General features: G+C 43.2%; 1 protein-coding gene across 5 annotated transcripts in view; it reads left to right on the top strand.

Moving 5' to 3' along the window:
• Positions 1–25,438, top strand: part of LOC133410532 (diacylglycerol kinase beta) — a 117,595-nt gene that overhangs the window by 30,490 nt on the left and 61,667 nt on the right. For all 5 annotated transcript variants that reach the window (XM_061691849.1, XM_061691854.1, XM_061691850.1 and 2 more), the window contains 13 exons: positions 863–912; positions 1,185–1,259; positions 3,071–3,190; positions 4,231–4,348; positions 4,457–4,545; positions 5,261–5,377; positions 8,950–9,048; positions 10,478–10,588; positions 10,668–10,741; positions 12,861–12,935; positions 15,473–15,558; positions 17,233–17,322; positions 18,221–18,381. In XM_061691849.1, coding sequence (XP_061547833.1) covers positions 863–912; positions 1,185–1,259; positions 3,071–3,190; positions 4,231–4,348; positions 4,457–4,545; positions 5,261–5,377; positions 8,950–9,048; positions 10,478–10,588; positions 10,668–10,741; positions 12,861–12,935; positions 15,473–15,558; positions 17,233–17,322; positions 18,221–18,381 — 1,265 coding nt within the window. The remainder of the gene's footprint in view (positions 1–862; positions 913–1,184; positions 1,260–3,070; positions 3,191–4,230; positions 4,349–4,456; positions 4,546–5,260; positions 5,378–8,949; positions 9,049–10,477; positions 10,589–10,667; positions 10,742–12,860; positions 12,936–15,472; positions 15,559–17,232; positions 17,323–18,220; positions 18,382–25,438) is intronic.

Genomic DNA, 25,438 nt, shown 5'->3' with positions numbered 1-25,438 from the left:
CAATGGGTCACGGAGGTGAAGAAAAGAAGAAAGCGAGAAACATAAGGCACAACCATAATGTTCGGAAAACACACACGCAACTTAAAATTTACTTTTAATCAAATTAAAGTGTTTTATAATGAAGATCTCAAAGATCCTGTCAAGGAAACACACAACGCTGTGGAGTGAGCACATGCCAGAGTCGACGAGAATGCTAATCCCTGTGTAATGTAAGAGCATCCTTACAATGATGGCACATGCCACCTGGGGCGAGTATTTGTCTTTGACACGCCGCTGTCTATTAGTGGGATGGCCACAAGCAGCTATGGTCCGATCCCTGCCGCAAATAGCGACAATCCACGTTTCATGCCCACCTAAAAAGGTTAATAATTGCCGATAGAGGCCATAAGATGGTTGCAAAGCACAACTGTTGTCTGAATGAAACTCTTCAACTCACTTTACCTTACTGTAATTCCCTGACACCAAGATGTCACAAGATGGCAAAAAAGAAAATGCACTACCTTTGTCGAAATGAATCTCCTCAATCTCTCCTTGTGGTATCTTCCTTGGCACAAGATACCACAAGATGGCGTGCAAGTAAAACATTTATTTCTTTGGCCCGAGCACGAAAACAGGAAAATGTTGAGTTTTTCAGCGAATAGCGGTGGCTAGGTTCCCCAGTAACATCCGTGCAAAGGTTAATTTGCCGATATGCAGGTGTTCGCTGTACATATCACTGATCATGCTATGATGCTAAAGCCCCACTTGTCTTGGGTGCACATTGAAGAGGCTCATTTCCACTCACTGGAAGGAATATTCAGCCATGTGAACTGCATTCCTGACCGTTGAGCAGTCATGAGCGCTCTCTTCGTCTCCCTTCCAGTCATGTTCCGGCTGTACGACACGGACGGCAACGGCGTCCTGGACAGTTCGGTGAGTTTCCCCACCATCTTCTTCATCTTTCTGTTGTCTTTCCCTCCTCCTTACTTACCCATTGTGCTAAGAATAGAAGCTGGTTGGCAGGCGGCGTGTTGACATTAAGATCGTTTGTAACCCTCAGTCCGTTTTAATGCTAGCCAGATTCCGAGGCATAAACAGAACATTGCAGACTTGGTAGCATGTCTTTACATCACGTTTGGATGTGAGAGGTTGTGTGATCCATGTGCCGCAATGCTTTGTTTTGTCCTATTTGGGATCTTTGGTAGGAGCTGGACCGCATCATCAATCAAATGGTGCATGTTGCCGAGTATCTGGAGTGGGACTCGACAGAACTACGGCCGGTGAGCAACAGAGCACACACATTTATAACCACTGTAAAGTAAATAATGGGCATGAGGTGGGGTGGTCCGATACCCTAGCCCCTCCCTTTGGGACTGGTCGGGGCGCTTTGGTTGGGCTAGGGGACCACCGTGGGTCCTGGGGAGTGAGTGGCGTCTCCCCTGGCTGGGTCCCCCGCGGGATGGACCTGCTGGCTTGGCCCCCCCTTGTGGATGGAGGGGGCCGGGGCCACCCTTCCTCAATGTGCTGGCTCAGCAACACCAGTTGACTAACATGCATGTGATATGGTGTTCATTCACTCATAAGTTGAAACAAGGCACGCTATAGGCTTTAATTGCTTGTGCTAAGACAACTAACAATAAGCACAGCTTATATTAAGTTAACACCTCACAGGTCTCATCTTGTCGTATTGGTTAGTTGCCGCATGTCCTCAACGGGTGTTCCCCCCTCCCCATCAACAAATAAGAACACAGTTTGACTTTTGTAACGTTACTTGTGGTCAAATATCTAGACTGTCTAACTATTGTTCGCACCCCTATGCCCCTTGAAAGAACTGTAACTTCTTGCGCTTTCCTACTCTGAAAACAAATATAGTGCAGCTGAGCCTTTGGTCGGTGGACGTCAAGACAAGCGATATGCCTTTGGCGGTACAGCAAACTCATTTGAAACGGCATTAGAAAATATAGCATACAGTAAATGTGTTTCACGGGCTATTTTTAAACAAAAACAGGCTTTATTGTTCTTAACTTGTATGAAAGTGGGTCGTGACTTTGCAACAATAGGAAAATCCCGGGTCCCAGGGTGACAACAGTTGAGAACCACTCTTTTAGATGATGTGTGTCCAAAGTCTGGCCATTGGCAACCCACTGAACATTTTTTATTGGTCTGTCCCATAGTGTAATAATAATATTAAACACGGCCTGCAAGATTACAAGAAAAACGATAAAATGTTGGCAAACATAGCACACATTTCTAAATGAAAAATAAAAATATGTGTAAAAATAAAATTATATAAAATAATGGAAATTAAATCATACAACGTGTCATACTTTATTGAAAATATGTCACATGATCACACCGATAACACCAAACTGAGATTTAGACCGTTTTTTTTTTTTTTTTTTTTTTTTTTTAATATTGTATGTTGAGCTGCTTAGCACATGTTGCCCAAGAACCGGGGCCTGTTTTTAAAAATAGATCACCAATGATGGGACATTGTAAAATCCTAGGAATGTTGTAGAATTGATCACTTGAAAATAATTATAGAAATAAAATGTTGCATATTGATAGTTATCTGTTTCCTACCTTGTTAAATCATTGCTGATAAATATTGAGAGAAGGAAATAACATGTCTTCTCCTCGACGAATATAATTATTTTAAAATGGTTTAATTATTATTATTACATATTTATAAGAACATATTATGAAAAGTATTTGACCACATTTTTAATTTCAGAAGTGTGTATCAAGCTGGTAGCCCTTCACAGTAATCAGTACAAAGAAGTAGTGCAGAATTTCAAAAAGGTTGGCAACCCCTGACCTGCAGGGTATCGAATTGGGTTTAGCATACATCATAAACACAAGGTGAGGTGGAGCCCCCTTCTTCCTTCCATTTTTCCATATGTGGCCTTCACTGGAATAATTTTGGGCACTTCTCCCATAGACACCCACAGAGACACAGTCTCCAGGTTTGAGCACCAAATTCTACTACTTTTGAGGGGTTACACTATGTATTGTATGTCGAAATCTCAACGAACCTAATCTAATTGGAGCTCGAAAGGGTTTCTCAGGGCTTCCGCTTCTACCATTGTAGATTCTGAAGGAAATGATGGAGGAGATCGACTACGACCGGGACGGCACAGTCACCCTGGAAGAGTGGATCCGAGGAGGCCTGACCACCATCCCCTTACTGGTTCTGCTAGGCATGGATGCGGTTTGTGTACACATTTCTCTAATTGCTTGCCCCAAAATTACAACTATAAATGTCTCTAAAGTCTAAATGATGTCATTCATGGGGGTTTCAGTGAACAAATGTACTCATGAGACACAAGAGACCTCTGCCAAGGTGTAAACATTTGTCACCTCAATATTTATGAGGGAATGAGTACCAAGGGAACAAACTGTAATGTAGTTCCTCTTCTACCCTGTAAATAAAAAAATCTATAGTCATCTGCAAGCTTCTGTTGCACAATCTATTTAGATATGTCATCTCAATAAAATGGAATTAATATATTCTAATTTACTGAAACCTACCTGTATAAAATAAAACTCCATACCTCAAAGACTGTCTGCAGTCAGGTTGGCATTGCAAATATGAATCAGTTGTAATTGCCTCACCTGGATAAAGGGTTAGGTTTTAAAGGTATATATTTAAATATTTAATTTAAATATAATATTAATATATATCTAATATTTAAAAAATATTTAAATATAATATATATCTAATATTTAAAAAATATTAGAAATTTTTTAATGATCAACATCAGCCCCATTTACTTAAGCTATCCTGAACTAATTAGTGCGATGGAAACGCAAACCACATGGACCACAGGAACCTTTTGCTCGCAGGAACTCAAAAGTTCCTGGGCTGGTTGGTGGCAAAGCTCCTAAGATTTAGAGGTTAGCTGTTGCAAAACAGCATACTAATTATAACACAAATACGGGTTCCTCCCACATCCCAAAAACATGCATGGTAGGTGGATAGAAGACTCTAAATTGCCCGTCGGTGTGAATGTGAGATGCGAATGGTTGTTTGTTTATTTGTGCCCTGCGATTGGGTGGCGACCAGTTCAGGGTGTCCGGGTGATAGTGACGCCCGCGACCCGAGTGAGGATAAGCGGTACAGAAAATGGATGGAGGGATTTCCACATTTAAATCTACATCCAAGTGTTTTTCCTAAATTGTGCATTTCAAAGTTACTCATTTATTTATTGTGTACATGCAAAAAGAAACCATTTCTATTTCTCCCACCAGAATGTGCAGGAGGACGGCCAGCACGTTTGGCGCCTAAAGCACTTCAACAAACCGGCCTATTGTAACTTTTGTCACACCATGTTGCTGGGCGTGCGCAAGCAGGGCCTCTGTTGCTCCTGTGAGTGGGTAGCTATGACCATGCTAATGTACATGTATGCGACATGTAAGTTGTCACTAAAAAGTGTTTTTTCTTTTTGTTTTTTTTGGGGGGGGGGGCGGTGGATAGTATGCAAGTACACCGTGCACGAGCGCTGTGTGTCCAAAGACATTGCCGCTTGCATCAGCACCTACGCCAAATCTCGCAGGCACACCAACGTGAGCACATAGGCACGCACACACACACACACACACACACACACACACACACACACACACACACACACACACACACACACACACACACACACACACACACACACACACACACACACACACACACACACACACACACACACACACACACATCATACTGTATGTACTTCCGGGTGGCAAGATACTGAGCTTTCTCCGTTGGAACCACTGGTAAACAAATCCTTGTACAGTATGTCATTTGACCAAAGCAGAGCAATTAAGGAAACAGGGTAAATGGCTTGAATGGTGGTTTTAGCCTTTTTCTCTACCGCCGTAGTTTACAGTTTTTTTTACAGACCTGTGAGAAAATCCCTTCCACATAACCTAGGTGATGGAGGTTTGGTTCCCAGTCGGTCTCGTTCAAAGTTGCTACCACGTCTTGTGAGCTTCTCTGAGAACAATTTACGACATTCACTCGATTTATCCTCCTCAACAAAGGGCTACGCTGGACTCATTTGGATTTATTTTGATGGAATTTAAAAAAAAAAAAAAAAAAAAACGAAACCTTTTGGGGGTATATCTCGATGCAACACCAAACACAACAAATATCACTCCAAGTGTGCAGTTTTCAATTACTTTTCTGCCACCCTGAAGTACCCTGGAACCTATTGTTTACACGTTTATGAAAATTATGTGGTAACTTTGATTGACTTGTTTGTGTGTGTGTGTGTGTCTGTAGGCTATGCAGCACGTGTGGATGGAGGGCAACTCCCCAACCAAGTGTGACCGATGTCACAGGAGCATCAAGTGTTACCAAGGCCTGACCGGCCTCCACTGTGTGTGGTGTCAGATCACTGTGAGTAAGGATGAATGGATGGATGCGAACACTTTAAAGGTGAAGCACTTTGGCTTTATTGTCTTGTATTTATTATTCTGTGACTAAAAGCTCTTTAGATTTATTGACAGTTATGATTGTCAAAATGTTACCCAAAATACGGCCTCCACAGGCGATAAAGCCATTATGATTGCAACCGTTTGTGCCTGTAACAGATTGCAAGGGCTCCTCGGTTTATGAGGCCGTTCCATTCCTATAGCAGAGACGTACACTGGATCCATACATGAGTCGATAATTAAGTGAAACTAACGCAGCACAGTGCAATATAGTTCAGCACAGTCATAATCATAGTCAATATTTCAATGAAAAACACTTATAGACCATAAATATAAAAGTTGTGATGCACTGAATCTTCGGCCACTGAAAATATTCAGCTGAAAATGGCCCAATCGGACCGAAATACTTTTGTCACTGAAATAAAACGGCTAAAACAGGATGTTGTTAAGATGCGAGCAAAAACTGTGGCCAGTGCGCAGTCGTGTACACTATATTGTAAACTGAAAATAAAGTAAAATAAAAAATGGCGCGTCCACATTGAACAGTCGCCCAACTTGCAGCTGTTTCTTCCTGTTTCGCACGAGCCCTATCTATCCCGATTGGTCGAATGGAGCATGTTGATTCTTGGAGCAAAAACCTACTGACCACTGTAGCAGGGCCCATGCTCTCAGGCGGGAGCACCAGAAGCTCAAAACAAGAGTCATTGGCAACAGACAAATAAGCTGGTTGGCACTGCCAGAGAAGATTTGGCATTTTTTTCTTCGTGGGTCCAACCCACTTACATAGTCAGCTGTGCCGTTGATCCCACAAATGTATGTTCCTTACAAATATGGTATCATTGAAAAGGGAAATAAACAGTCTTACCAACGGTATAAAGTTTACTACAAAGAAGCATCGTTGCAACAAAGTGATAATCTACCAAACACAAATGTCCTTTTTATTTTTGGTGTACCGTTTGGTTGCAATACTACTTATATCCACTAGAGGTCCTCACTGTCTTGTTTTTAACATCAAAGCTGCGCCACAGAACAGCAAGCAAATGCCATCAAGTCTTTTTCTGTCTAGACTGTTGTATAATATGTAAATCACATCATACTTAGCACTATTTTTGTATTCAGTGTATTATGTAAGTGTAGAATTTGCATGGTCTCCCCCCCACCCTCAGTCCTCCTCCAACGTTCCCCAAAATATGCATGTTGGTTAATTAAAGATTTGAAATCGTCCATAGGCCCCTCATTGAGGCGTCACCTTTTCGTGGTGGAGGGGTTTGTGTGTCCCAGTGATCCTAGGAGCTAAGTTGTCTGGGGCTTTATGCCCCTGGCAGGGTCACCCATGGCAAACAGATGCTAGGTGAGGGACCAGACAAAGCACGGCTCAAAGACCCCGTATGAAGAAGACAAATTATGGACTCAGGTTTCCCTTGACTCAGGTCACCGCAGCCCCCCTCTGGAGCCAGGCCTGGAGTTGGGGCAATCCCCGAACCCGTTGGTGGACACCAATGGTGAGGGATGCCGTCAAGCTGAAGAAGGAGTCCTATCGGGCCTTTTTGGCCTGTGGGACTCCTGAGGCAGCTCATGGGTACTGGCTGGCCAAGCGGAATACAGCTTTGGTGGTCACTGAAGCAAAAACTCGGGCATGGGAGGGGTTCGGTGAGGCCATGGAGAAAGACTTCCGGATGGCTTCGATGAAATTCTGGTCCACCATCCGGCGTCTCAGGAGGGGAAAGAAGTGCACCATCCACACTGTGTATAGTGGGGATGGGGCGCTGCTGACCTCGACTCGGGACGTTGTGAGCCGGTGGGGAGAATACTTCGAAGACCTCCTCAATTCCACCGACACGCCTTCCCATGAGTGAGCAGGGTCTGTGTTCTCTGAGGCGGGTTCTCCTATCTCTGGGGTTGAGGTCGCCGAGGTGGTTAAAAAGCTCCTCGGTGGCAAGGCCCCAGGGGTAGATGAGATTCGCTCGGAGTTCCTCAAGGCTCTGGATGTTGTAGGGCTGTCCTGGTTGACACGCCTCTGCAACATCGCGTGGACATCGGGGACAGTGCCTCTGGATTGGCAGACTGGGGTGGTGGTCCCCCTTTTTAAGAAGGGGGACCGGAGGGTGTGTTCCAACTACAGGGGGATCACACTCCACAGCCTCCCTGGTAAGGTCTATTCAGGGGTGCTGGAGAGGAAGTTGAATCCCAGATTCAGGAGGAGCACTGTGGTTTTCGTCCTGGCCATGGAACAGTGGACCAGCTCTACACCCTTGGCAGGGTCCTCGAGGGTGCATGGGAGTTCGCCCAACCAGTCTACATGTGTTTTGTGGACTTGGAGAAGGCGCTCGACCGTGTCCTCGGGCGGCCCTGTGGGGGGTGCTTCGGGAGTATGGGGTACCGAAACCCCTGTTACGGGCTGTTCGGTCCCTGTACGACCGGAGTCAGAGTTCGGTCCGCATATCCGGCAGTAAGTCGGACTCGTTTCCGGTGAGGGTTGGACTCCGCCAAGGCTGCCCTTTGTCACCGATTCTGTTCATAACTTTTATGGACAGAATTTCTAGGCGCAGCCGAGGCGTAGAGGGGGTCCGGTTTGGTGGCCTCAGTATTGCATCTCTGCTTTTTGCAGATGATGTGTTTCTGTTGTCTTCATCAAGCCTTGACCTCCAACTCTCATTGGAGCAGTTCGAAGCCGAGTGTGAAGCGGCTGGGATGAGAATCAGCACCTCCAAATCTGAGACCATGGTCCTCAGTCGGAAAAGGGTGGCGTGCCCTCTCCAGGTCGGGGATGAGATCCTGCCCCAAGTGGAGGAGTTCAAGTATCTTGGGGTCTTGTTCACGAGTGAGGGAAGAATGGAACGGGAGATCGACAGGCGCATCGGTGCCGCGTCTGCAGTGATGCGGACTTTGTATCGATCCTTTGTGGTAAAGAAGGAGCTAAGCCGAAAGGCGAAGCTCTCGATTTACCGGTCGATCTTCGTTCCTACCCTCACCTATGGTCACGAGCTGTGGGTCGTGACCGAAAGAACGAGATCCCGGATACAAGCGGCCGAAATGAGTTTCCTCCGCAGAGTGTCCGGGCTTTCCCTTAGAGATAGGGTGAGAAGCTCGGTCATCCGGGAGGATCTCAAAGTAGAGCCGTTGCTCCTTCACATCGAGAGGAGCCAGATGAGGTGGCTGGGGCATCTGATTCGGATGCCTCCAGGACGCCTCCCCGGTGAGGTGTTCCGGGCACGTCCCACCGGGAGAAGATCCCGGGGACGACCCAGAACACGCTGGAGAGACGACATCCTTCGGCTGGCCTGGGAACGCCTCGGGATCCCCCCGGAAGAGATGGATGAAGTGGCTGGGGAAAGGGAAGTCTGGACGTCCCTGCTATAGCTACTGCCCCCGCGACCTGACCTCGGATAAGCGGTAGAAGATGGATGGATGGATGGAAATCGGCCAAAGTCAGCTGGTGTAGGCTCCAGCACAGCAGCGACCCTATTGAAGACAAGCTCTTGAGAAAATGGCTGAATTATCACATTTGTGTGCGCGTCTTCGTGCTGTCGTCCGCAGCTCCACAACAAATGCGCGTCCCACGTGAAGCCAGAGTGTGACGGAGGGGCCTTGAGGGACCATACTCTGCTGCCCTCCTACATTTGTCCTGTTGTCCTGGTGAGTCACATTCTACACTTCATATTGTACCACATTATACAATGACGACTGACTACAGGGGCTGTCCTGAGCGACCAACATGAAACAGGTGTGGCAAAAGTGCTCACACCCTGTACTCAGTGTTGGGCAGTAACTAATTACGTGTCACTACATTACGTCATTTCAGGACAAAAATGATGTAGTCCATTACATTAATGGCAGAAAATGTGATTAATTGTCAAATGATCTCCAAAACCATTTTGAGAACTTGACAGTTCGGCGCAACGAAAAATATTCTATGCCCAAATAAGTGTTTCGCTCATGTCAATCATCTATCTTTATATTCAAAGAAATAGCTTTGCTAAAGTAGCAAATTGAGTGACAGAAAATGCTGGTAGACAACCCATTCGCTACAAATCATTCTTGTAGCCAACAGCATCAGACCATTCTCTTAAATAAGGCCAAAGATGGACAATATCTTGCTTCTGTTGTCGTGGTTGTTAAAATACTCAAGTAAATTACATAGTCCCGAAAAATCCACTGAAATACAGTACAGAATTGTTTTTACTCTGTTACTTTATAACCGATACACTCTCCCCGATTTGGCCTGTCAACAACACGTTGCTTATTTGCCTTTGAAAAAGATCACATCACTTTCGGGCGAAAACAGCAGGTGCACACGCCAGTCGGAGCGTCACGCCGCCGCTCTTATTAACTGGTCTTGTCGGAATAAGATTTCAGTTAGCACCTGCCTCCATTTCATACTTTGAAATTGATTCTGTTTTGAGCCTATGTGACCTCCCAAGAGCCCTCACAAGTGGCTTTAAGATAAGGAGAGAGCCTATAAGAAAAAAAATACTTGCTCATTGTTTGGAATTTACCTCTTTCATTTTGCTTGATACACATCATTATTATTCATTTTTCAACTTAAAGGAAGATGTCCGCTGGAATGCGTTGTTCATTTGAATGTGATTTCAGCAATTTTATTTTATTCTCCGAGTGTTATACTTTCATGAGGTCATGTATGCAGAAAATAGGCTTGTTGTTGCACTTAAGGTATTTTAGAATGTCTACAATTCTCATTGTAACAGTGGTGTAGTGGTTAGCACTGCTGCCTCACAGTTCTGAGGTTATGGGTTAAAACCTCGGCGCAGGCATATTGCATATTCTTCCTGTTCTTTGCGTGGGTCTAATTTGCTCCCACATTCCAAAAACATGCATGCTTTTTACGTTGACGATTCGAAATTGTCTGTGGGTGTGAGTCATTGTTTGTCTCAGGTGCCCTGCGATTGGTTGGCTACCAATTCAGGATGTTCCTGCATCTCTCACCTAAAATAACCCTCATGAGGATAAGCGACATAGAAGATGAATGAATGGATGATTTATTCTTTTAAGGTCTAAAGCTGCACATGACTCCACTCGCGTCATCTTTCACCGGTCTTGTCTTCAGGACCGCCAGTCAGTGGTGAAACGCGGCGAGGGCGAATCGCCTCCCTGCATCAGCCCGGACGACATCAACCAGATGCTCAAATTCTGCCCTGGAGACGGGCAAGCCCTGCAGGTAATTCACCGCTCCTGGCGGGTCTCCAAGCAAAACTTGATCTGTAGGCTAAAGAATTGATACAACTTCCTCTCTACAGATCTCACCCTTCCCAGGCACTCACCCGCTTTTGGTGCTGGTCAATCCCAAAAGTGGCGGAAGACAAGGGGAACGGTAAGACTTATTTTCTCTCTCTCTCTCTATATATATATATATTATATATATATATATATATATATATATATATATATATATATATATATATATATATATATATATATATATACACCTTTTGTCAACCTTTTGCATATGTTTATTGGTGGTTCCCCTTCCAAAGCAAGAAATTCACTCACAGCTCTCTGCTTCTGACTGGCATCTGACAATGACGTCATTTTCCAAAATGGTTGACAGGAAGAGGACAGGCTTCAACAAAACTGCTTTTTAAATTAACCTATTAACATACGGATAGTTTGAGACGACAAAAATCAAGATATGGACAGTAGTATGGGGATGCATGACCATGACACCAACAGTACAGGAAGTGAAAAATGAAGAAAATGTGTTCTGACTTCTGAAAATGTCTAAGTAGTGTAGTAAACAAAGTACAAATACTGTTACTTTCAGGTAACTGTACTTTACTTGACTATCTAATTTTCTGAGGACCTTTGATTTTACTCCCTACTTTTCAAAACAGATAATAGGATCATTACTTTTAGCAACTTCCACAGACAACAAAACGAAGCAAATTATCACCATGAAGTGCTTTTGGTATCTTCTTTAGGGTCACTCAGTCATCACGAAAATGTAGCCGAATAATGAAACTCAGAGGTCTTATTACTAGTGGCCAAACATTTGCACACATGCCAGTACAATCATTCTCTCAAAATGTGTTTTCTATATTATATACCATTTTCTTTCCTCATTTCATTTCATGTACTTGATTTTGGCATGTCCCACTCACTACTGTGCTCACCGCACTGTTTGGAGTGCAAATTATACAAAATAAAATCCTGGTTTTATTCTCCCGAACAATTTGCTAAACCCATCCATCATTTTGATCATCTAAATTCTATTTTCATGATCATATTGCACATTTTGCATGTCTCCTTAAAATTGCTGTCCACCCTGTCATTATGGGGTAACTGTGCCATTAAGAAATCCTCTGATGATTTCAGTGACATTACTGTCAGCATTTTCTTTCTTCAGTGGAGGCTGAAACAGTGGTTAGTTGCAGAGTAAATATTTAGATTTATGTTATATAGTTTTAATCATATGTGTGCAGTTGGATGTTGTCAAGCTTAAAATGTTCACTATGTCACAGTGCATATCTAACAGCATCACATCTATTTAATGCAGTGAATATGAAGATCAGTGGAACATTTCGGAGATGTTTTTTTTGAAATGCGAAGTCTCAAAGGCGCCTAAGTGATATTTCCTCAAAAAAAGACTTAAATTGTAAAAAGAAGTAAAGTCAACCACAATTGAAATCTTTATTGATTGAGAACTTGATTGATTCAGAGGTTGGGGACCTTCAGGTGGATAAAACAGGGACAGGACAGGGACATAAAACAACGTGAACCAGGAAGCATTCACGAATATGAGTGAACAGAATGGGAGACGCACGACATTCCCCATTCATGGCCTCATTTCGAAGAGTATTGTTTCATCTGTGTCAAATGCATTGTGCCTTGTGACCAGCAGTTTTTGGCATTCAAAAATTGAAAGTTCAATATCATTTGCTAGTTCAGCTTTTTTACAGTTTTTATTATTTTTTTATTTTTTTATTTTTGAATGTTCATAATGCAAACAACGCTATGGGAAAGCAGTGTCTTAATGGCATAGCCGGCGGATTATTTAAAAAAAAATAATAATAATAATAATAATATATATATATATTTTTTTTTTTAAATTTTTTTATTTTTATTTTTGATGACCACTTCGTAAGTTCATAAAAAAGGGAAACCATTATTGGTGCAAAGTTTTTTGTTATCACAGAGGGAATTGTATATACGTAAGTGGCAGTAAACATTTATTTTTACTTTTGTATTGAAATAATTTTATAACTGAATTTTACTTAAGTTGAATCAGTACTTCTACTTTTATCAGTCTTTTTTTATACAAGTACAGTATCTGTACTTCTACATAAGTACAGAGTGTGAGTACCTTTGCCAATTCTGTTCTTTTACCCATTGAAAATAAATATTTAAATATAGATACAATTAAAGAAGATTTGACCAGATTTTTAATTTCTGTTTCGGGCTTTCAAAACTGGATTCTTCTCCTTCTTCTTCAGGGTTCTCAGGAAGTTCCGGTACCTTCTCAACCCACGGCAGGTGCACAGTTTGGACCAAGGTGGCCCAGCGGTCAGGTAAAGTGCTATGCATTCTTTTGATTTAAATCTAATTAATTATCGACATGGTCAACCTTGACACTCAGCAGCCAAGACATTAGGTACGCAATCCAATGGATGTAGGTCGCCTACAGGGTTAACTTGTTTCTCAAAAGAGGCCGAGTGTTGCCATGGTGCCATAGCAACGGGCTCAGCTGGCAGCGAGGTGAGAGGGAGATTGGCTTTGGCCCACCAACACACGCATGTGTTAGACTGTCGCTCATAAAAATCCCAGTGCAGAACAGACAATAGGGATTAAGTGGATTAATGAACATTTCACAGTGACATAGACAATGGAAGTGACTCATGTGTACAGAAACTCCAACCCCCTAACCACTGAGCTATTTCCACAATTCCCAGCAATGGTACAAACCCTAATTTTCTCTGGATCCATGGGTACATATGATAAGATTTAACATAAATGCAAAAGAAGTACAACTTGATGAGATTTGACAGATAGAAGCATCTGAACATGTTAAATGGTATTTGCCATGTTACATCTCAATTACTGAATTCCTCTGCATCTTCATACTGCAAACAAATACAAATTTACAAGAAATAGACCTGCCAGAAATATTCTTAACAATATTGCAGACTGTCGATGCCTCTACTCCATAACAAACATGTTCATTCGTACCGTGTATCATATGAATTCTGCGGGTGTATACTGTATACTCGGGACTATCCGTGGGCGTTAATGGTCCGCTGAGTGCCAGGTGGCTGGCCAGAGAAAAAGGCGTCTTTGGCCACGTGCAGCTGCCACAGATGAAAGCCTCCATCGGCACCTTTGTCCCGACTCAGATGAAAGGTCCCTTTGAAGGTCACGTGCCCGCATAGGAAACTCTCAGTTGAAGATGGTGAAGGTGGAGTGAGCACATGTGGATGGACAGTCTCTCTTCATCTCATTCCTAGGCTTGCAAAGGGGTGGAAAATCTCCAGTAAATCTCTCTCCGTGCCGGGTACTTCGGTTTCCTCCCACATCCCAAAAACATGCACAGTAGGTTAATTGAAGACTATAAATTGCCTGTAGGTGTGAATGTGAGTACGAATGGTTGTTTGTTTCTACAGCATGTGCCCTGCGATTGGCTGGCGAACAGTTCAGGGTGTACCCCCACCTCTCGGCTGGGATAGGCTCCAGCACGCCCGCGACCCTTGTGAGGATAAGCGGTACAGAAAATGGATGGATGGATGATGCAGTGCATTAAAGCAAGAATAAGTATTCGTGAAGCACCCAAACTCAAACGGACCAAACGGAGCGTCCTTATTGTCGCCCAACCTCGCTGCTTTTTGCTGTTGGGGGTGGAATGCTTATCTACGAGCTACAGCTAACATGGCTAAATACGATGCCGAGCCGAGGACGTGCTAAGTCACAAAAGTCACTAATCATCGCCTCCATGACAGCGAATAAACTACACTTTTAGACAAGTATCGTAATAACGAAGGATGGGCGGAGGATAATACAAGAGACCGACGAGAGAAGAGGAAGAGCAAAATAACAGGCATTTTAGTACATGTTTATAGAGGAAAATATTGTAATATTTGAAGCCAGAAATTAGTACGTCACCTCTGCTACGTCACTTGAAAAAATGAACCTATAATTTTAAAGTAAATTAATATCATGAATTGTTATAATATAAGATAACCTTCATTAGACCCACAATGAGGACATTTGCATTATTTCAGCAGCAGTAGTGGATACAGGAAACACAAAAAGAGCATGCAAGAGAAGACAAATGCATCCGCCAGGTTGATGCAATACAGTGTATACTGTATTTTATAAAACAAATATTGAAGCCATAATCTATTAACGATTACAGAATAATAACTACGTTGTGAAAATGCACAGTATGCAGATTTTGTTTTTATCCTCTTACATAACATAATGCATGCAATATCTGTCCCGTGATAATGATCTTGACATAATTTTTAAAATATGAAACATCAGACAAATTATTCTGAACGTGAATTTCTATACGTTGGCAGCTCTGCAGTCATAGCAATAAATGCAATTTTACTAATCATTGTCATTGATTTATAATATATATATATATATATATATATATATATATATTGGTAATTAGTAATAATACTAATTAATTAATTAATAATTGGTTTGATTTTTTTTTATATTTTAATTAACGTAAAGCACTTTGTGTTGCATTTTTTTGTATGAAAAGCACCGACAAATTCAATTTGATTGATTGATTGATAGTCTATTTCTGTGTTTTGGCTTTCGGTTTTCGGCCCTGGGTTCCTCAGTTCCGTTGTTTTGTTGTTGTTGTTGTTGTTGTTTTTGGTTTCCGTCAAGAATTTTCATTTCTATAATAAGTACTTCATAACCATGGCAATTGTATAATTTGAATAGCATCTGTCATTACCATAGCGACCAGATCGGTGTCTTGCTAACATAACTTCAGAATTGTGTCGTGCCTTTACGAACTTTGGCAATTGGGAAATTTCCTGAAAGCAGTATTAACACCAGCGAAGCTAACATATTATCACATATGTCCCTCCAGGCTCAACTTTTTCCACGACGTCCCTGATTTCCGAGTGCTTGCGTGCGGTGGCGACGGCACCGTGGGTTGGATCCTGGACTGCATAGGTACCCGTAGGACTCCACTCAATTGAGCTGTATTTATGTCACCCCTCTCAATTTGAGATGCTGCACACAATTGTGATGTGTTACAAAAAAATGTTGAAAGGAACTTTTTTGTGCTTTCTTTTCCAAACCGCAAACTAACCCAGATAAATGCAGACTATGGATAAAGCTATGCAGTCATCCACATATCATTTGAACCCCTACATTTGACCTCTATTTACAGTACAACCTACATTAAAATAGTGTTTCCATGAAATGTTATAGATTTATTGCCAACAGGCCGGCACGGTAGATGACTGGTTAGCACATCTGCCTCACGGTTCTGGTTCGAATCCCGGCCCCCGCCTGTGTGGAGTTTGCATATTCTCCCCGTGCCTAAGTGGGTTTTCTCCCACATCCCAAAAACATGTGTGGTAGGTTGATTGAAGACTCTAAATTGCCCGTAGGTGTGAATGTGAGTGCGAATGGTTGTTTGTTTTTATGTTCCCTGCGATTGGCTGGCGACCAGTTCAGGGTGTCCCCCGCCTCCCGCCCCCCGCCCGAAGATAGCTGGGATAGGCTCCAGCAGCCCGCGACCCTTGTGAGGATAAGCGGTAAAGAAAATGGATGGATGGATGGATATTGCCAACAGCCTATTCTCTTTATTTCGTAGCATTTCGCTTGGCTGCACTGCTTTCAGGTGCATGTATGATTTATTTTCCCATCAGATTTCAGCCTCTGTCTGTCAGATGGCATGTCAATCTAATCTGCCTTCAGAATCAGTAGTGCCGGGCGATGCATTTCAAACTATATTAGCAATCACCAATTAGTTGGCAAATTCACCTCACAATAACAGCACCATTTTTCGGCCCTCAGATGGTCAGAGCAAGGCAAGTTAGACTGGCAAAACACATCTGTAGCAAACAGCACACATGAATACATTTAAAAATCAGCCTCTCTGGTGATTATGAAGTATTTTATTCACATTCTTTATGTTTTTGTCATGTTATTAGATCAATTCTGAACTGCTATGATATACGTGGAAAGGTTTTGTGCTGTTATATTACATTTTGGTATAGTGTTGATAACTTCTTGGTTTCTATAATTGCAACGTGCTAATGGTTGTATTAAGAGGTGGATAACTCCCCACTGACGGCCCAGGTACCAGCTACTGCTTTCAAGGGACCCAAGGACCCTTTGTTGATGGTAAACAATGTACAGCAGGGGTATGGTCTGTAAAATAATGCAGATAAATGCAAGCTACAAATAAAGCTATGCAGTCGTCTACAGTCATATGAATCCCTTTAAAAATCTACAGGCACGCCTTTGTCTGTTGGATAAAGCTACGCGGTTTTCCACATAGTCATTTGATTCTATCAAAACTCCTTTGTCTGTTAGCGATGTATGCGTTAGCCTCAATCTGTTTTTGTTTTTCACGATTTTCTAGTTTCACCTTGATATAAAGTATGGTAAAATGTAACTTTCAAAGGCATTATGCACACTCCTCTGCCTGCTTATGTGACAAAAATGTTTTGAAACAGAAAATTTGTGAGGTCGTCATGACCGATGATACTAATGCAAATGAAAGCCTCCAAACCTTTTTGGAAAAAATAAAAATAAAAAAAAATAAACTGCCCTTTCATCCTGTCTGTTCAGTTACCGGTGAGCAAATGTGACAACAGAAATATGTCTCTGCAGACAAGGCCAACTTCGCTCGGCACCCCCCGGTGGCCATCCTCCCGCTAGGGACAGGCAACGACCTGGCACGCTGCCTACGCTGGGGGGGAGGTGAGACCCCTTACTTGCTACCCTACGCAGGCGAAGTCATGACTTAAAAGTGCAAACCGTTTATTGGAAACAGACTATTGAACAATATTTGTTTGTGATACTCCAGCTTGCAAAAATTGTGTGCGAAATTGTACACAGCACGTTAATTACATCCACATGATAGAATTACATGGCAATAAAGATATGTACTGTGGCTGCATTATGTAACCTCATGACGGGAAAAAAGGTTATTAAGATGTTAAGTGGAAAGCGGTTAAAGCCTGAATCATGAGTTTTTACTCAAGGATGAGGGGCACACAGTTTTCATGAAGTTGCTGTAAAAAAAAAAAAAAAAAAAGAATAGACAAATGGATATTTCAAAAAAAGGCGAGCTTGTGGCAACACAGCCATTTCGTTGATTTACCATCTTATGTGACAAGCTACACTGCTCAACCGTGAGTCACCCAGAGAGAAAATATCACCAATTGCTCGATATTTTTAGGTTTGAAGATACATTGACAGGATACATAATAAAGTACTGCCTATGAGTTTCATAATCCACTGTAATAGAGTCACATTAATAGTCGTTAAATAAAGGCACTTAAAGTAAGGCAGTTATTTAAAGTTAGACCCAGGAGTATTTTGACTATGGCATATGTTGTTTTAATGATATTTGCCTCTATACACCACCGCAAATGATTTGAACCAAAATGATCACGATGTGATTGAAGTGTGTGTAAACAGTCAGCCAAGAGGTTTCACACAAATATCACATATACCATTGAATTCGGTCAGCCATTTTTTTGGTGTTTTGATGCATCATTGTCCATAATTTACCCAATGTGCAACAAATAAGGCTTATTCTATTCTATTTTTTGTATATATACTACAGTAAATGTGTGTTATAATGTGTTGTCAGGATACGAGGGGGGCAGTTTGCTAAAGTTCCTGTGCGACATCGAGCACAGCATCGAGGTGGTGCTGGACCGCTGGAACATCGACATAGTGCCCGATGACAAGGAGGAGAAGGGCGACCCGGTGCCCTACAACATCGTCAACAACTACTTTTCTATCGGAGTGGTAAGAATGTTTAACTGTAACATATTCGCTACTGCTGCGATTGGCTGGTGACCAGTCAAGAGCATACTCTGCCGCTCGCCCAAAGTCAGATGGGATAGGCTCCAGCTGTTGTGTTTTGGATTAGACATTCTTAAAAATATATAAAGTTACATGTTTTGCGTTTGACAGCCAGAATAAAACAACCGATAACCCGTTGAAGGAATTTAGTAAATCTTTTTTTTGGGTCAGAAAAAAAAAAAAAAAAACCCTCATACGAAGCATGCCAACAACCCAATATAAAACATGATTTTACAAGATGACGTCTGTAATTCTGACTGGCATTCCAGTAGACTCTGCATTATGATCACTGCACAATGTTGTGTGTATCCATTTTTATGGTCTCGGTAGCTACTGTATGTGAATTACCAGTTCTGTCCTCTCGCCATAATTAGCATAATTATCCTTTGTATTTTGTCTTTCAATTTACTGTACCTAAATTATAATACACAGGTAACATTGTTTCATAGTACTGTATGCCAAAATATGTACTTACATACATGCATGTAATGCCTCACCCTAATAATAAGATGACTTCAACATGTAGCAGATGCATCATTGAGTTGGTCCTTTTTGGACAACTTTCTTCATTGGTTGATTCAGTTGGTTGCCAGGTTACTGTTACTGAGCAACCCATCTTATGATCGACTCGTGTTCCAATGGAGTTACTGGCCAAAGGACTCATTTATGTTTTTTTTTTTTTTTTTTTTTGTGGAACAACACACACGCACACACACACACATTTATCTTCAGGTTGGTCAAATGGTTATGTGTTGTCACACATCAACAGTGTAGCATCGTCATGGCAACGCAGCAGCTGTGCAGTCGATACTCACTTGAATGAAGCCTCAGTCATTACACTCACTAGATCAATAACTATTTTGCAGCTAGTTAACTAACTAACTAACTAAATAGTTGTTGACCAGTGAGCTGAAAACAAACCAAATCCTGTAGGTATCTAGCTCACTAACTAAGAGGGTACCTAACTTACTAGGTAACTCACTAACTGGCTACATAACAAAATAATTAGATATCAGTTAACTAATCATTTGACTAACAGGCTAGGTATTCAGAGGTGAGTAGAGTAACCAAATATTGTACTCAAGTAAGAGTACTCTTACTTTAAAATAATATGACTCGAATAATAATAATATAATAATATGAAGAAAAAGTAAAAAGTAGTCCTCCAAACATTTACTTGAGTAAGAGTAAGAAAGTAGAGAATGTGAATGTGAGTGTGACTGGTTGTTTGTTTCTATGTGCCCTACGATTGGGTGGCGAGCGGTTCAGGGTGTACCCCGCCTCATGCCCGAAGATAGCTGGGATAGGCTCCAGCAGCCCGTGACCCTAGTGAGGATAAGCAGTAATGGAAATTGATGGATGGATGGATATATTCCCAAAAACTTTCAAGATAAACGACAGTATCGTTGACATTTTTATGCCACTGATATAATGATATTAGAGCAAAATAAAGAATTTGTACACATCTTACAAATTGTGCCCTGGTAATCAAACATATGAGCACAAGTGTGTAATGTTCTCTCATTTACTAAATAAAAGTAGGGGGGCATTTCACAATAAGCGCAAGTTAAAAAGAGCAAGTTAAACGTGTTCTAATCAGGTACTGAAAAATAAAGTTTGAGTTTCCCCCTTTCTGTTTGGCATCTTGACACAACAGTGAAGTCTCAAACAATTTTACACATTTTAATTTAACAAATCGTAACTGAATCATTTTAGAGGTTATGTTTTTTTCAAAACGTTTGTTTTGGGTCATAATGACGTTGCACATTGCACATGCATTTTTAATAAGCGCTCCCAGTGGTAACCGTGTGGTCACCTCGATAAGGAGCTCTCTAGTTCTGTCTGTTTTTGTGTTTTTTGTTTGCCTTTGGAGACATTACGCGACTTACTTGCTAAACATTAGGGAGTCTACTCCGGACTTTCTTTCACCAACTTTCACAATTTCTTTACTCTGAGTTACTCACTGGTGGAGTGGCTGTGATATATGGCACTTTGAGGCGACGGCACAGGGGGAAGCAAGCCGGAGTGCAGGTCAAGCTCCGGAAGAGAGGATTCCGAATGCCGCTCCCATCGATTCGCCTTGCAAATCTACGCTCTCTACCCAATGAAATGGCGAGCTTCATCTTCTCACAAAGACCAGAAAAGACTTTGGACCTTCCGCTGCCCTGTGCTTCACGGAGACATGGCTATGTGAACACATCCCCGATGACCCCGCGTCACGGAGCTATCAGGGAAAACACCAGACGGCGGAATATGCTTCTACAACGAGAAATGGTGTACTGATGTCTCGAAGCTCAACACACACTGGAGCCCGGACTTGGAGTCGCTGTTTTGAACTGTAAGCCATTCCACTTGCCACGCAAAGGTCGCCTCTTTCATCCTCGCCGTGGTTTACATTCCTCCCCAGGCTCATACGAACGCCACACTGCTAAATCTTGCCAAACAAGTAAACGAACTTGGAAAAAAAAGCACCCAGATTCACCCCTCTTGGGGACTTTAACAAAGCTAAACTCAACCACAAAGTCACTAAATACAAGCAACACATTGACTGTCCTACCAGGGCCAACAATATTCTAGACCATTGCTATACCATGCTAAATGACGCATACCGTCCTATACCCGTGCAGCTCTGTGCTCATCTGATCACTGTTTAATTCACTTAATTCAAGCATACAGGCACAAACTTAAATGTGCGAAGCGTATGGTGAAAGTAGACCAATGAAGCAAAGCTAGAGCTTCAAGGCAGTTTAGATATTATGTCAGTCTGTGTGACGATGTGTGTGTACCATCAAAGACATTTTGCACGTGGTTCATTGCCAAACTTCAGGAACTCCGCCAGGCTAAAGAGGACGTCTATCGAAGTGGGGACAGTGCTAGGAATCGTGCTAGGAATCAGCTGACAAAAGAAATTAACATCGCAACGAAAATTATGCAGAAAAGCTGGAAAAAAGGTTTACTGCCAACTAGGGTTGGGCTTCGAGAATCGAGAACCGATTGGAACCGGGACAAACGTTCCGGTTCTCCCGGAATTGTTCAAATTTGAAATTTTAGTTCCCAGTATCGATGCCTAGTCCGCTGACCCCGAAGAAGAAGTGGCAAAAACCAACAAAGAAGAACTCACACAAGATGTGCTTGTGTCCAATGGCGGCAGCGGCGAACAAAAGTGTGTCTTAACGTTGTTAAAATTAATGACCAGAATTTTAATCATGATCGAGATTCTAGCTGCCACGATTAAATGAGCCTGATCATCGGCGATTTTGTTTACTTTTAAAATACAGTCACTGCTGCACATGAAAAGTGCTTCATATGCAGCAGTACCCGCAACCTAGTCAGCCAGCCACCAGGGGGCAACACAGTTAAGGCTTCATGAAGCCCCGACACCGCGCTCCAGGGCTACCTTCAAAATAAAAGCCTAAAATGGCATTTATGTCCATCCATCCATCCATTTTCTGTACCACTTATCCTCACTAGGGTCGCGGGCGTGCTGGAGCCTATCCCAGCTATCTTCGGGCGAGAGGCGGGGTACACCCTGAACTGGTTGCCAGTGCACTGAAAACTGTTAATGAAAACCGTTACATTTTGTTTGTTGAAAGGTAGTGCAATAAAGAGATTTTCCCCTAACATGAAGAATAATCATGACTAATAATCGTGATTGTAATATTGATCAAAGTAATCGTGATTTTTATTTTGGCCATAATCGTGCAGCCACCTGTTGGAATTCATACAACAAACTCCTGTAAGGCATGGCTTCCCGCGAGTATCAGCTTTGTGTTCAATTAAACAGGCCCAAGTAAGTCCATATGTTGCTAAGTTGAGATAAGGCTACCGTTATTTAATTGTTCGTACTTTGTGTCACATTTTTTGTTTTGTGGTGTCCCATAAGATTTTTCCAATCTAGAATGGGTGGCTCAGCCTAAATGTTGTTAAAATTTAATATTGTGCTAGATAACTAAATAATTACATAGCAGTTAACTAACCTGCTGGCTAACTAACAGGCTACGTAACTAAGTAGCTAAATTAACTAGTAACTTACTAAATAACTGACTGGATAGCTAGCTAGCTTCTACTACATTCCAAAGCATTATATACATTATATAGATATTTACACAAGACGGGTATTTGTGGTGTTTAGTCAAATTCTAAGCCGAGTCATCAACATACCATCTTAAGAGCCAACCATCTGTTGTAGTTTTATCTTTTTTTCTTTTTTATTACGTTCTGTGTCACACTCCCCAGTGTCATGGCATAACTGGACGAATACAAATAACTCTTAGTCATCGCATGTACAGTTTATCATAGAAAAAAATAAGATGCAAATGCCCAAAAAGGACATCGTGTGCACAGGTAGAAGAGGATGCACCGTGGCGATGTTACACAACTGCACCCCCGCTGATGTCTGCGCGCTTGCCAGACTGAACACACTTGTCAATGAGTGAACTGTGTCTTCTGGTTTCAGCTTTCTGAATTGTATCACTTTCATTTCCCATTCAAATCTACAAACAGTCACAGTCCTGTGTGACGATGATGTTAGTTTCGTAATATTACTATATAGAATTTCCTAATTATTTAGTTAATAATTTAGTAAATCTTTGCATGAAAAAGTAATCCATAAATCTTTGCATTAAAAATTCATGCACTGTTAATAAAATTTTGCAGGTGAAGGTTACTTGTTTATTAGTTTATTATTTTACTATACGATACAGTGAATCCCCGCAGAGTCACATTTTGAAATTTGCCTTATCACAGATTTTTTGGGGAGAACTTCATCTCATCTATCCATCCATCCACCGCTTATCCACACAAGGGTCGTGGGCGTGCCGGAGCTTATCCCAGCTGACTCTGGGCAAGAGGCGGGGTACACCCGGAGAAAACCCACACAGGCACGGGGAGAACATGCATACGCAACACAGGGGAGCCCGGATTTTTAACCCGGGTCCTCAGAACTGTGAGGAAGACGTGCTAGCCAGTCGGCCACTGTGCCGCCAAGCTCATCTTTTTGTCTTTTTTATGCTATCACAGTATTGTTGTGCTGCCATCTAGTGGTATCTTGGTGCCAAGGAAACAATTTGGAGTGGGGCGCATCATTAAGACAACAGTAGTGGTGGCAAATGGATGGATGGATAGCCCTAACCCTCCATCCTCTTGTGGCATCTATAGGCAATTATAAACCCATTTCGGGGCATTAATTCCTCACATAAATCCGCTATTTTCTGCAGGGCTTGGTCCCTGTTCCCTGCAAATAGTGGGGGTTCTGTATATACTGTACAAACTCTAACCAACTACAGTGGAACTTCTTTTTTTTTTATATATTTGAAATTCTGTCCATAAAAGTTATAAACAGAATCGTTGGCAAAGGGCAGCCTTGGCGGAATGCAACCCTCACCGGGAACGGGTCCGACTTACTGCCGGATATGCGGCCCAAACTCTGACTCCAGTCATACAGGGACCGAACAGCCCGTATCAGGGGGTTCGGTACCCCATCAAGGTCAGCAGCGCCCCATCCCCACTATACACAGTCTTGATGGTGCACTGCTTCCCCCTCATGAGACGCCGGATGGTGGACCAGAATTTCCTCGAAGCCGTTCGGAAGTCTTTCTCCATGGCCTCACTCCTCCCTCCTCCCATGGCCTCACCGAACTCCTACCCATTTGCTTCAGCGACCACCAAAGCCGCATTCCGCTTGGCCAGCCGGTACCCATCATTCCGCTTGGCCAGCCGGTACCCATCAAGGCCCGATAGGACTCCTTCTTCAGCTTGACGGCATCCCTCACCGTTGGTGTTCACCAACGGGTTCGGGGATTGCTGCCACGACAGCCACCACCTTACGGCCACAGCTCCGGTCGGCCGCCTCAGCAATGGAGGCGCGGAACATGGTCCACTCGGACTCGATGTCCCCCGCCTCCTCCGGAACATGAGCAAAGTTCCTTTCGGAGGTGGGAGTTGAAACTCCTTCTGACAGGGGATTCTGCAAGACATTCCCAGCAGACCCTCGCAATACGTTTGGGCCTGCCACGTCGGAACGGCATCTTCCCCCACCATCGGAGCCAACTCACCACCAGGTGGTGATAAGTTGACAACTCCGCCCCTCTATTCACCCGAGTGTCCAAGACGTGGCCGCAAGTCCAACCCCCCTGTCAACAGACGCCTCCCGGCATCCTGCCAGGCCCCCCCGGGTATCCGCGTAGAAGTCATCCAAAAGGGTATGATCGAGTATACCTTCCAGGAAATCCAAGACCCCTCCTCCGGCCCGTACCCTTCCCAGTCAACCAGGTACTGGAACCCCCTCCACTTAGGCGTCACGTCGAGGATGCGCGACACCATGAAGACCGGATGCTTGGCAATAATCCGGGAGGATGGAGGGGGTACGGCCGGAGGGTTTAGGGCGCAGGTGGAGACAGGCTTGAGCAACGAGACGTGGAAGGCCGGGTGAATCTTTAAGGACTGTGGAAGCTTCAACTGGACGGAAGTGGAATTAATTATTTTGGTAATTGGGAAAGGGCCAATGAAACGGGGAGTGATCTTACCTGATTCAGTTTGAAGTTGGAGGTCGTGAGAAGAAAGCCAGACAGATTGGCCCACCTTTTATTGTGTGCGGTAGACCGGATCAACGCCGCTCTGACGTCTTTCCACACTGCCTGGATTCTCCGGGGATGGTCCTGTTCTTTTAATAATGGGGGTTGGTAACCATAGCAAGCCATGAATGGGGACATACCGGTAGCGGAACTGGTGAGGGAGTTGTGGGCGTCCTCAATCGACGGGAGGAATGAGCTCCAGGAAGAGGGGTTGCGTGCGGTAACACAACGGAGGGATGATTCTAGGGATTGGTTTGCTCGGTCCGTCTGGCCGTTGGTCTGCGGATGATATTCTGACGACAAGCTGGCTATTCGGTGGCTACGGGGAATGACGGAAGTGCGGAAGACTGTGCGGAAGGCGGATGTGAAGCTGACGGATGTGGGCTCCTTGGAGAGCCAGTGCGTTCATCATTGCCTCTGGAGTTGCT

Source organism: Phycodurus eques, chromosome 12, assembly GCF_024500275.1.
Source record: "Phycodurus eques isolate BA_2022a chromosome 12, UOR_Pequ_1.1, whole genome shotgun sequence".
Lineage (NCBI taxonomy): Eukaryota > Metazoa > Chordata > Actinopteri > Syngnathiformes > Syngnathidae > Phycodurus > Phycodurus eques.
This window is presented reverse-complemented; position numbering and strand designations above follow the sequence as displayed.